The 12,071-nt window shown below is 58.2% G+C and overlaps 1 protein-coding gene across 8 annotated transcripts in view; it reads right to left on the minus strand.

Annotated features, from left to right (window-relative positions):
- Nucleotides 1-3,137: 3,137 nt before the first annotated feature.
- The window catches only part of Rph3a (rabphilin 3A), a 226,224-nt gene continuing 217,290 nt past the window's right edge, over nucleotides 3,138-12,071 (minus strand). For 5 of the 8 annotated variants that reach the window (XR_007109927.1, XR_007109924.1, XR_007109926.1 and 2 more), the window contains 5 exons: nucleotides 11,253-11,309; nucleotides 10,550-10,705; nucleotides 7,690-7,771; nucleotides 5,022-5,118; nucleotides 3,138-4,303 (listed from right to left, as the gene is read on the minus strand). Coding sequence is in view for 1 of the 8 variants with exons in the window: in XM_047562442.1 (XP_047418398.1) it covers nucleotides 4,194-4,303; nucleotides 5,022-5,118; nucleotides 7,690-7,771; nucleotides 9,033-9,039; nucleotides 10,558-10,705; nucleotides 11,253-11,309 (501 nt within the window). In the remaining 7 variants the exon portion in view is untranslated. Of the gene's footprint in view, nucleotides 4,304-5,021; nucleotides 5,119-7,689; nucleotides 7,772-9,032; nucleotides 9,040-10,549; nucleotides 10,706-11,252; nucleotides 11,310-12,071 lie in introns of all 8 variants that reach the window. The other 3 variants (XR_007109928.1, XR_007109925.1, XM_047562442.1) reach the window with 2 other exon arrangements.

Here is a 12,071-nt window from a genome sequence, read left to right on the forward strand (position 1 = left end):
CCGATAGTTTTTCTTTCAGATTCGTTAAGGTTTGTTTCTGGCCCGGAACCTGGTCTGCGGGGTCTGCCTTGGTAAGTGTTCCACGTGAGCTTAGGAAGAGTGTGTATTATTATTATTATTATTATTATTATTATTATTTTAGTCGTGGATGGACACGATGCCTGTGTTTTATTTAGTTATTTTCTTGTGGTGCTGAGGATGGAACCCAGTGCCTCACACGCGCTGGGCAAGCGCTCTGCCACCGAGTCCCAGGTCACCCAAGAATGTATGGCTGTTGGCTGGGGCGTTCTGTGCACGCCAGCTGCTGTGCTCCTAACCACCTTTCGTACCCAGCTGAACAACTGCTCATGCTTCGGCTGCATGTCACCACGGAGGGCTCGGGTCTCCGAGTGCAGAGCCCACCCGCTTGCCCCTTACAGAGTGCCTTTATCAAACCTTCCATCTGCTCCCAGAAGCCTTTGCGGCAATCGAAGCTGTTACTAAAATGCAGAGTTTTCAGCAATTACATAGAGAGAGATCCAACACGGGTTTCCAAGAACGCTGTCCCTAGAACACCAACAGGGAGTGTTAGGAAGGTGCCCTAAAAGCGCGTCTCCCTCGCCACCGCACAGGGCACGCTGAGCGCGAGGTCGGAAAGTTGGGGGTGAAGGAGGAAATAATTAGAAAAATTCAGTGACGCCCGGGGCGATGCCCTGTCCTTTGCAGGTGGCCCTGTGACCTTTTCCTTTAAAGAAACAGAAACAGGAGATCACAGATGACTCTTTCTGGTGTCATTTGAGAAAGGTGCGGTCAGAGCTGTGGCCGGGTGGCCCTCTGGGCGGGACAGTTCCGGTCTCGGTTGCATGATTGGGAAATGAGGCGCAAGCGGGTCCCCGTGATCACGCTCTGAGGTCCCAACCACGTATAGGACAAAAGAGGGAAGTGACTTGCTGGAGGTCACACGGCAAGTGTGGACCAACCCAAGCACACTGCACCCTTGCGGTTTCCACGGGCTCCTCGTCACCATCTGACCTTGGTGGGCTGAGGGGCCGCCCAGGAAGGCTCAGGACGCCCGGTCAACCTGCTTGGCCATTGCCCAGCCGAGGTGGGGTCTGCACTGCTCCCCCCAGGATCCACCAGCCCAGTGGCCCCTCCCCCGGCTGCACCTTTGAACCCTTGCAGGGGACCTGGACGTCCAGCAGCAACCTGGCCTGGCCTCTGGCTCCTGCCCAGACGTCCTGTGGCACCAGCGGCAGGTTCTGCTCCGGGGACTCTTCCCGGATGACTCCACTGGCGTCTCTCAGTAACTCTCTGAAGTTTTTTATTCAAGTCCTCATTTCCTAGATGAGAAAACCAAGACTCAGAGAGGTAAAGTGACCCGGCCACAGTTGCACAGCTAGACAGCGACTGGCAGGACTTGAGTGCTGGCCCGAGTGGATGAAAGGGCTGGTGTGTTCGAGATGCTTCCTACCATAGCTTGCCGCCTCTCGTAGAGAGCCAGGAAACTTCCCTCCTGTGTATTCACCTGAGCCTGTTGGGCATGTCCCCATGCTGGGAAAGGAGGTCAGCCGTTTTCAGGATGGAAATGAGGTTTCTTTACAACTACCCCCCATGACCGACGGGCAGTGGCTGCCTGGGATGCTGTGTTGAGCAGGAGTCAGAGGAAAGCAGTTGGATCGATTAGTGATGTCTGCCACCAGCAAGGGAAGGGTCTCTGGTGGCCCCACCAGCAGGCACCTTGCTTCACCTGGTGGCAGCTCTCTGAACTGCAGGAGAGACGGATCAACTTCGAGGGCTGCCCTTTTCAAAATCATTAGGGGGATGGGAGTTTCACAGGTGGGAGTCACAGCCCTGAACCCGAAAATAGAATGCTACACCTCGTCTTCAGGGTTTAGCAGGCTCTGGAGTGGCAGGGGAAGGGCGGTTTGAAAATAACCCCCCCAGGTGATTCTAACCTGCCTCCAGCCTGGACGACCCCCTCCCCCCCCCATACGGAAAGGGAGTGATCTTGAACTTGGCTGGGGAGATTTTTCCGGGGCAGGGAATGGGCACCTCTTTCTGGGAAGTGACCTGCTTTCCTGGTGGGAGGGAAGGGGTGAGACCCCTGAAAGAGTGGGGGTCAGCAAGACCTGGAGCCCAGATGAAGCCCACCGAGGGTGCACCCGAGTGGACAGTCTGCCCCGCCGCGGTGCCTGGACGTGCGCCTTCCACACTGACCACAGCCCGGCCCGGGGACGGCGGAACCACACAGGAGCCACAGACGACAAGGAGCCACCATCTCCGGGATGTTCCTACTTTATTTTTGGCTACAGCATCACACAGAAAGGCGTGGGCGGTTGTGCATGCACCGGAAGGCGGGCGGGCGTGTGTTCCAGGCGGGGTGGTGACAGCGGTCCCGGACAGGGGCGCCCAGACCGGGGCCACCGGGAGCTTGCCAGCACCGGGAGTCCAGCGCCAGCACCAGCGTCAGGGTCAGGCTTGGCCAGCATGCTCTCTCCTGGGCGGACTGTGAAAGGGAGGCGGGCGGAGCAGGGGCCGCAGGGGCCTACCCCGAAGGTCAAGGTCAAGGTCAAGAGGCTGCCCGGAAGCTGTGGCCACCCAGGGGAAGGCGCAGGGCTCCACATTTAGAAAGTGGTGACTCAAAGGCCAGAAGTGAGTCCTCCAGCGAGCTGTGCAGGAGCTGGGCAGAGGCCTGGACCGGGAGGTTGAAAGGTGTGGGTCTGAGGGTCGCCTTGTGGCTGCTCTGGGGTGCTGGGTGTCCAGATGATTCGTGATGATTTTTATGGAGAAAGACTTAATTGAAATTGGGAAAAAAAAAACCAAACTTTTCCCATGGGGCACTAAAGATCCCCTGATCCCAACCTCAAATCTGTTTGCCTTGATTCTCGAGGGGCCCAAAGGCTTGGGCCTCGGGGCCTGCCCCTCTTTTTTAGCTTGATCTCTTTGTACTGGGGCTTGAACCCAGAGGTGCTTTACCCCTGAGCCACATCCCAGCCCTTTTTACTTTTTTAAATTTTGAGGCAGGGTCTCGCCTCCTGCCTCGGCCTCCAGAGCGGCTGGGATTATAGGCGTGTGCCACCAGGCCAACCTTCTTTAAAGTGCCTCGCAAGCACAAGGCCCTGGGTTCGATCCCCAGCACCGCAAAAAAAAAAAAAAAAAAAAAAAAAAGGTGTTATGTTTACGATGCTATTTGATTCCCCCAGGAAACTTGAAAAAGAGCGTCCAAGAGACAGAAGAGAGATGGAAGGCTCTTGGGGGCTCCGGGGAGAGTCCAGCCAGCGGCCAGCGTGTGGGGGGTCGTTTGCTCATTCGACAGAGGAAGGAGAAGGCAGGGTGGCGAGGTCCCCTCGGACCTGGAGCTCTGGTCTCCCAAGTGTCCCCCGTGCCCCTTCGGGGAGGCCGGGCATCTGCACAGTGGAGGGAGGCTGCGGTGCCCCTGGGCCGGGCCAGCAGCAGGGACAAGGCTGAGGACATCCGGGCAAGCCAGCGGGAGGGGTGGGGACCTGAAGGGCGTGGCCGCGCGGAACCGAGGGGTCGCCCAGCTCCTCAGGGCTGGCGGGGGCGGGGCCGGGCTGTGTTAAGATGCGCGGTTTAGTTTTTTGCTCAATTACCTCTGGGGGACCAGGAGAGGGGGCGGGGAGGGGGCGGAGCCTGGGGCGGGAGGAGGCCGCGGACTGAAGCAGACCCAGGGCTCCCTGCGGGCTGGACGCCCGGAGGGTGGGGCGGGCGCTCCTGGCCATCGCGGGCGTGACAGGCAGTGGGGGGCTGCCCGCTCTACTTCCGCCCCTGCTGTCCTCACAGCCCGAGCCTCTGTTCACAGCTGATGGCGCGCAGACGGGACTGCGGGACGGACAGGAGGTCAGGAGGGTCCACAGACCGTTCCAGATGGCGGTGAACCTCTGTGATCTGCCCACGCGGGGTGGTTACTAAACTGACCACCTCTTTGTAAAAATCTCCCAGCCTCAGCCCTGCCGGTTCATCCTAGGTACCAGAGAGGGGCTGCATTCAGAGCCCGCAACCCAGCACTGGGGCGGGGGCGGAGGTCTTTGGCAGCGGTGCCCAAGGTGCGGGGGCCCTGGAAGGCATGGGGAGGGCAGGGGGAGCGGGAGGTAGGCACAGAGGAGAGAACCGGGTGCAGTGGGTGGCGGGGGACCCGGGAGTGGGCGGGACACGGAGAGGGGACGGGCGCGTCCTAGTCGCTGGACACGTGGTTCTCATTCTGGAGCTGGTGCCAGCGCTCGATCTTCTTGTCCTTGTTTTTCAGACACTCGTACCAGTGTTTCAGGCGCTCTCCCTTGGCTGAGATCCCCAGCTGGCAGCCCTCCTGGGGACAGGGAGGGACGAGACGGGCAGGTGGTCAGAAGCCCCTTCTGGACCCGAATGTGAAGTTGGGGGGAAAACTGCCACTCAGCGGAGCCGAGCCCGCACCCCCCCTGGCCACCGGATCCATCCCCCGTAGAGGGTTGTGGAGACATGTCGCTGCCATCACCATCTCTACGCCCCTGGCCCTCTGGGCCTCAAGAGCCTGCAGTAGCTCCCCACTGCCGCCAGCTCCTGCTGCATTGTGCTACTTCGTTTTTGAAGACTTTCTACAAATCGTCCGCCCGCTCATGGAAAATCAGCTCCTTCCACTCCTGGGCCGCGCCATCTATTCCAAATGCTGGCGGCTAGTCCTCTTGCCCAGGAGTCCACTCCCTGCTCTGCTCAGGGCCCTTTGCCCCTGTGCCCTGCCTGAGGTCCCTCCCACCCTGTCTTTAATTACTTTTCTTCCTTGTGTTTTGGAAAATGAGCACCTTCCTCCTGGACTGGCCAGCAGGCTGCAGGGCCTCCCGGGCACCCTTTCTGCTTTGGGTTGATGGACCCACTGCAGGAGAATTGCCCGCCCGTGGCCAAGCCCCCTGGGGCCCTTTCCTATAAAGGTGACCCCCATCAGGATCAGGGGTCCCAGAACTGTGGAGAGACCAGGGGTGAGCTGGGCCCTCTGCAGCCCTGGCTGAGTCTCCCTCTTCCGGGAGGCCGGCGAGGGGGTCGGGAGTACTCACCGATGTAGTCGTTGGACTTGCCGATGTCGTAGTCCCAGACGGAGATGTCCAGCGACTTCTTCGCCAGGTCACTGTGTTTGATGTCGTAGAAGAACTCCTGTGTGCAGCAGAGGAAGGCGTGAGAGCCCCGAGCCCCAGCTGGAACCTGCAGCTCAGCGCCCGGCTTCCTGGGCAGCCCTGGGGCTGGGCCTCCTGGGGCAGAGGTTCCTCCCACTGGATCCCCGAACTCTCCTCCCACAAAGCCCTGCCGCCCTCTTTCTAGTGAACTCTCTGAAATGGGAGCCGCTGGGTTTCCTCCTCCCGCTCAGTTTCCTGGAAGGCAGTTTCCTGAGGCTGGGACTCAGCTGTCCCTACTGGCGGCTCCGGAAGGGTTTTTTTTGTTTCGCTTTGTTTTTCCTCCCTGTTGCTTAGGAATTAAAGGCAGTCGCGGTGGCCCAAGTACCTGCTTCTAAATAATCCCCTTAGAAAAAAATAACGCTGCTAATGATACCGCTCTGCATGTTCATTGTGAAGATGTAAAGGAGAAAAACAATCCCCAGCAATCCCGCCGTTCAAGAACGACCTATGTCACTGCCCAGCGCGCCTGCGTTCTCGCACATTTAAAAAAATGAAGTAAAATCGAGTATACAGTATCATATGTTCCTTTTTGCACTTTATGACCTATGGTAAAATCCAGCTTAGCATGTTTGCAAATATTTTAAAATATTTTTTCTACACCACCATTTCTTAATTCTTTTTTCGTTTCTTTTTCTTTTCTTCTTCTTCTTCTTCTTTTTTAGTATAAAAGAGTGGGATTTGTTCAAGTGAGAAGACTGAGCTCCTGTTGGGCGAGAGGGGACCCTTGGGGTCGGCCCACGCCACCCTTTAGTGACCGCCTCTCAGGCTCTTTGGCTGGACCACACCCGAGTCCCTCATTGTAGGGGGTTTCTGATTTTTCACGATCATTAATGATGATTATTTGCATTAATTTCCAGTAGTGAATTCCTGGTGTCATTTGGACACGGTGGTCACTCTGACGCCCGCTGCCGTGGGTGTAAAACAGGAACCCGGCCACACGCTCTTCAGACACTTCGTCACCTCCAAATCGGTGGCAGCGGAAGTGTCTCGCGGTTTTGGGCTGCTTTGAAGGGCTGCCCTCAGAGGCCGGCCCAGGCGCCCTCTCCCCGGCTGGAGGTCCATTTCCCCACGGCCCCCACACCCAGGACCACGGCTTTAAAGCATCTGGGCCGAGCGTGGGTTAGGAGCTCGCAGTGGATGTGGGTCTGTGGATTTGCTCTGGCTGGTGGGCTCGCCGGCCACTTGGGTTCCTGCTCTGTGGCTTGTGGGATCCCAGGAGAGGGCAGCGCAGGGCATGTGACTCGGATATCAGGGAATCTGCCCAGAGGGCCCAAGTCCCTGAGCTCCACTCTCACGGTCCCCTCCGCAGGTCCACGCACCCCGCGGAGCCCCGTCCTACTGCACATAGAGCGAACCCCGTCTTGGCTGGTCCCCAGCGCACATCCCATCCCGGGGGTGCGGCACTGCGTGGGCAGGGCCAGTGGCTGGCGTGGGGCCGGGCCGCCGGTCTCAGAGCTGGACCTTGGGCACCTGGCCGCCCCCTTCGGTCTGGATTTCAGGTCTGAGGTGAAAACCGCTTGGGCAGGTCAGACGGGCACCCAGAACTCCTTCCCCTCCTCGCCATTCCGCCCTTCTTAATGGAACAGGCACCCCCGGACCCCGTGCCCGCCAGGCTTGTCAGCAGATGACTGAAGCCCAGAGGGACAGATGGGCCCGAGGGATGCGCAGGGCCTGGACTTGGGGAAGCTATCTGCAGGAGCCGGCGCTGACTCCACGTCCTGAGGGGTGCACAGGAGTGTGTAGGGGAGGAGAGGAGGGCGCGGAGGCCAGGAGAGGGAAGCCCAGGTGCAGAAGGACCTGCATGGAATCTCGTGCCACTTGAGGAGGGCCCATGAGACAGAGGGCCTGGAGGTGACTTGAGATGGGCAGATTGTCCAGCTGAGAAACTGGAGAACCACTGTGGAGTGTGTTCAGCAAGGGTAGGGCACACTTGTATCTGTGTTTTAAAAAGTTCACACTTATTTGAAGGTGGTGGTAAGCACAGAGAAATGAGTGGGGAGTCTACTGCAATAGTCCAGGCGTGAAATTCCAAGGTCTACTGTAAGAGTCCAGGCATGAAGATTCCAAGGTCTACTGCAATAGTCCAGGCATGAAATTCCAAGGTCTACTGCAATAGTCCAGGCATGAAATTCCAAGGTCTACTGCAATAGACCAGGCATAAAATTCTGGGGTCTAAACCAGGTGGCAGTAGGAGAACAAAAAGGAAGGAGCACATTTGATGGGAACCCAGACTGTGGCTTTCATAGGACTGGATGCCCTGTGTGGATGTGGGGAGAGGGCAGCGCCAGCTGGGGTAGCAGAGAGCTCCCCTGCCTTCAGACCTCAGGGTTCTAGGCCCTGCGTGGTGGTGAAGACAGGGGAGGGGGTTTGCTTCAGCCTCTCCACACGGCGTCCTCCCTGTGCCATTCCCGATCTGTGGGCCTCTGCCTAAGACTCGATTCCCTCCAGTGACGAGGAACTCATTCCCAGTCCTGTGGCTAACCCAAGCTGACCTAGGACAGCAAGCTGCATGGATGTGACCTACAGGCCCCAGCAGGAGCTGGCTCCTCACCTCGTTAAACTCAGGGTTCAAGGTTTTCTTCTTTATCTGAGTCTTGTGCTTGGCCTTCTTCCCCATGTCTGGTTTCAGCCAGCTGTCAGGGGACACGAGAGGCTGTCAGGATGAGTTCCACCACGAGGGCAGCCCTGGCGCGGCCCCGGCGCTCCTTCCAGCGATGGGACAGTCATGGATGAGCCGGTCAGAAATGAACCCGCCCTGGTTACGGTCAGCGTGCCCTGTGGCCTGCTTGGCTGGCGCCAGGCCCTGCACTGAACACCCTGGACGTGCTTCACCCTCTCACCAGCCATGGGCGGTAGCAACACAACCACTCGTTTTATATACACAGAAACTGAGGGTCCAGAGAGGTTGGGACATGTGCCCTGGGTCACACAGCCAGCAGTTACACCCAACTGTGACATCTCGAGTCTGCGTTCTTAGCTGCCACTTTCTCTCAATCGAACTGAGGCCTGTGACTGGTGGTACTCGGCACTTGCACCCCTTAGGCTGCCCCCCAAGTCCTGGGGAGATGCTGGCTGTGAGGCAAAAAATCGAAGAAGATTCAGACCTGATGATGTCATTCCATGATTCACTGGCTGCTCCCTTTGACCTCTGGTAGCCTTAAGGCCCTGTGTGGTTGGGTCCCTGCTCCATCCCAGCCTGATCCTGCTGTGCTCTTTCCTCCACTCTGTTCTTGCTCTCCTTTCCACCTCAGGGCCTTTGCACACACTGCTTCTTCTGTCTAGAAGTCTTCCCTGGTTCAGGCACAGGGTTTGGCACGTACTAGATGCTCAATCAATATTTTCAGAATGGACACAGAATACTTTAGGGACAGTGTTTGACAAAAGTCAAATGTTAATTATCAAAATGTGTACATAATATTCTTTGGCAATAAGATTGTTTTTATCTAGGCTAAAAACTTTTACAAGGTGAGTAAACAACCCAGCCTGAAAGTTCACAGACTCAGTTCTCTGGCTCAGGCTGTCACCAGGTGAACTACTTTGAACATGAGCGTGAACTCAGTTGCCTGACCAAACATGTCTGTCTCAGCCACAGAACTGTTTTTAAAGACAGTTTTAGAAGAGTCACAAATAAGGAATTGAAAAATCCCAGAAGCTGAAAAACTAAAGGTGTTTCCAGCTTAAAAATCTTTGATTGGAACCTGTGTACTGGTGGCCCGTGTCCTTCCCCTTGAGCACCAGGGAGGCCAGTGCACGGGTGACCCCACTTCAGAAGGATGAGTTTGGGGGGGATTTATGGGAAGACCCCTGCCCAGGGCGGAGGCGAAGGGACTCTGTGCTGTGGGCTCATTTTCCATCTTGGGCCTTAGGAGGAAGCAAAGCCAAATTACCCTGAGCAGCCGAACTCAGCCTGATGAGAGCTCTCGGCTACCCAAAGCCTCATTCTGAGAAGATCTAAAGAGCTCAGAGGGGCCTGCTCTTCAGCCCAGGCTCGGGAACAGGTGCTTCCTGCCGGCGGGGGCAGCGGAGGCGGGCGTGCCCCCCAGCGGGAGAGAACATCATAAACACTCTGCCGCAAGTAAGCAGAGTGATCACTGGAACAGTATTTATTGAGCACCTACTATGTGCCAGACCCCACAAAAGTGCACCTCTGGGGTCCCCAGCAGCCGGGGATGAAAAGGACTGTGTTCTCTCTGAGGTCTACCTCCTGATGTCTGTTCTCAGCCCACAGCAACCTGCAGGGACACGAGGCGGCCTCATCCTCAGATGTGCAGGGCCCCCTCCGTGGGGGCCTTTGTGCACAACTGCACCGCCACCAGAGATTCTTCCTGCACAGACTTCCTTCTTGCCCTCTCCCCTCCACAGGGATCAGACCTGCATCAGGGCTGTCCTCTCTAGGGACTTCCTCTGGACCCCTCCTGGCTTCCTTCAGACATTTCCTGCATCCACCTCTTGTGCATCTCATTCCTTCTTGGATGATCTGCACTAAGGGCACAATGTTACTATATTTTATAGATGAAGACATCGAAGCTCAGAGAGGCTAAGCCACAAGCCCCAGGTCACACAGCCAGAGAATACTGGAGACTGAGATTCAAACCCAGGCAGTATGGGCCCACACTGTTAACATTCCACAAAAGCACATTCTGCTGCCAGGGTGTGAGGCAGGATTCCACCAAGGCGCTCAACAGGTGCAGACCTGGTAGGTGGAGCGCCTCTGATTCAAAATCTAAAATGTTCCACCTGATGTCATGCCTTGGGTCTTAAAGTGCAGGTATTTCATGAATTTGCCTTCAGCTCTCTGTGCAGCAAAACATAAGTGAATTTATGTGGTTTAGACTTGTGTGCCACCCCCACGAAGTCTCATTCTGTATGTGCAAATGTTCCAAAAAAACCCCCACCGTCCCAAGTCCCCATCAGTTCTGGTCCCAAGCGTCTTGGATAACGACCCTACTCTGAACTGAGCCCTAGGCCCACCTTGGAGATCAGGGGCGCTACTGTCGCCGTATAGCCGTGGGAAAAGAGTGAGAGGCTAAGCGCCTTGCTTGGATCTGCACTAACCGAGTCCCTGGATCGCCGTGATGGGGATTTTACTGGAATAACCGCCACATCTAAGGTCTCTGAGCATTCCCAGAGTGAATCTGGATGAAGCCAGGCAGCGGCTTGGACGATGGGGCTCTGGGCTGCGGTAGAGGCACGTGGCTGACTCGCGGGGCTACATCCGGGTCACCCCATGCTCCTCCTCCCAGGAGGGACAGGATGGCCAGCCTCCCACGTGGGCCGAGGACCCGCCAGTCAGACTACCTGAGACTCGGCCTCTCCCCGGAGCCCATTCTGGGCCCTCTCTGGGTCTCATGAGCAAGGGTCTCGGGTCTGGTCCCCGGGAGCCCCTTCGTGGTCCCCAGGCGTGGACTCACAGCTTGACGAAACGGGTCCGAGTAGCCGTTGGCGTCCATGGCGGCCAGGTGCACACAGCGGATGATGCCCACGATGAGGCCCCCCTGCTGCGTGCTGTACATCAGGGACACCAGGATCTTGCCCCGTTCTTCGATGTCCCCGATGCGCTCCACCTGCTGCGGGGGGCGGGCAGGGTAGGCCTAGGAGGGCACGTGGCCGCGGCACCTGGGCGCAGCGCGCGGAGCGCAGGAGGAGCCGGCCAGCGCCACGGACGGCGGAGGGACCCGCCTGCGGGGAGCCCAGGCACCGGGGCCAGCGGCTTGGCTTTGACCCAGCGCAGGACTGAGTCCTGACTGAGCAGAGGCGGAGCTGATGCCCGTCCTTGACCTTGACCCACGGCTGAGCTTGACCCTTGACTCTGGTCTCACCCCTCCCTGACCAAGGGCACTCGCTGGGGCCCAGGAGGACCGGGTGGTGGGCGGGGTTAACCCATCTCTGCTCCGCCCCCCAGGGAGGGCCGCTCCTGCGCTGCTCTTGGGTGGCCTTGGGTGAGCAGGGCCAGGGGCTCCCGGGCACCCCTGTGGGGCGGGGCTGCCCCTCCTGGGAGGCTGGGTGAGGCAGCCCCGGCAACGAGCCAGCAGGACCGGGCGAGGACGGGGCGGGGAGGAAGGGGAAGAAGACAGGAGCCCCAGCCAGCGCAGCCCCCGTGCCCGTGACGCTCACCTCCTCCTCGTAAAGGGCCATCCCGCGAGCCGACCCGGTGGTCCCAGCGCGCTTCATCTGAACGGAAGGAAACAACCTTGTCTATGGGGCCCACCTCCTGGAATCCCTCACGGCAGACGGATTAATGCACAGCCACCTACGAGGTAGGTTCTACTACAGTCCTCAGTTAACAGATGAAGACACTGAGGGTCAGAGGGGCCGAGCCCATTGTTCAGAGCATCCCACACCTACGTAAAATGTAAGGTTTAACCCCTGCTAGCTGACCGGCTCAGGAGTCTTGGGGTCGGGCCCACCGGGGGCTTCTTCCCCTGTGACTCCTGAGGTTCTCTGGCTAGACTCTCAGGCTCTGAGCAGCACAGTCTGCAAACCGTTGGTTAAAATCCAACCTTAGAGTCTAGGATCAGAGGTGAGCCGGCAGCATTTAGTAGGCTCCTGTCCTCCGTGGGGCACCGTGTGGGGTTGGTGGAGGGAGGGGAAAGGGAAAAGAGACAAAGAAGATGCTGAACAGTGTCCTGGGGCCACCGAAGCCCCCCGCCCATCCTGCTGCCTCCGTGTTCCAGGCCAGCTCTGCCCACCCAGCAAGATGGGCAGGCCCAGCAGCGGGAAGCCCAGGTGGGTGCCTGGCTGGGTTCCTGGCCAGCTGGACTCACTTGAGTGAGGGCAGACGAGGAAGCCCGAGGGCCCCCCTGGCTTCCCCATAGGGAGCTGGCTACCGTCCAGGGGAGGCCCTGATGGCAGGAGAGACGTTTGGCAAACCACTGTTTCAACCCGGTGCTGCCTCTTGCCTGCTCCGTCCCCTCCCCTAACACTGGACCCGAG

This window comes from Sciurus carolinensis, chromosome 8 (assembly GCF_902686445.1).
Source record: "Sciurus carolinensis chromosome 8, mSciCar1.2, whole genome shotgun sequence".
In the NCBI taxonomy this organism is placed as follows: Eukaryota; Metazoa; Chordata; class Mammalia; order Rodentia; family Sciuridae; genus Sciurus; species Sciurus carolinensis.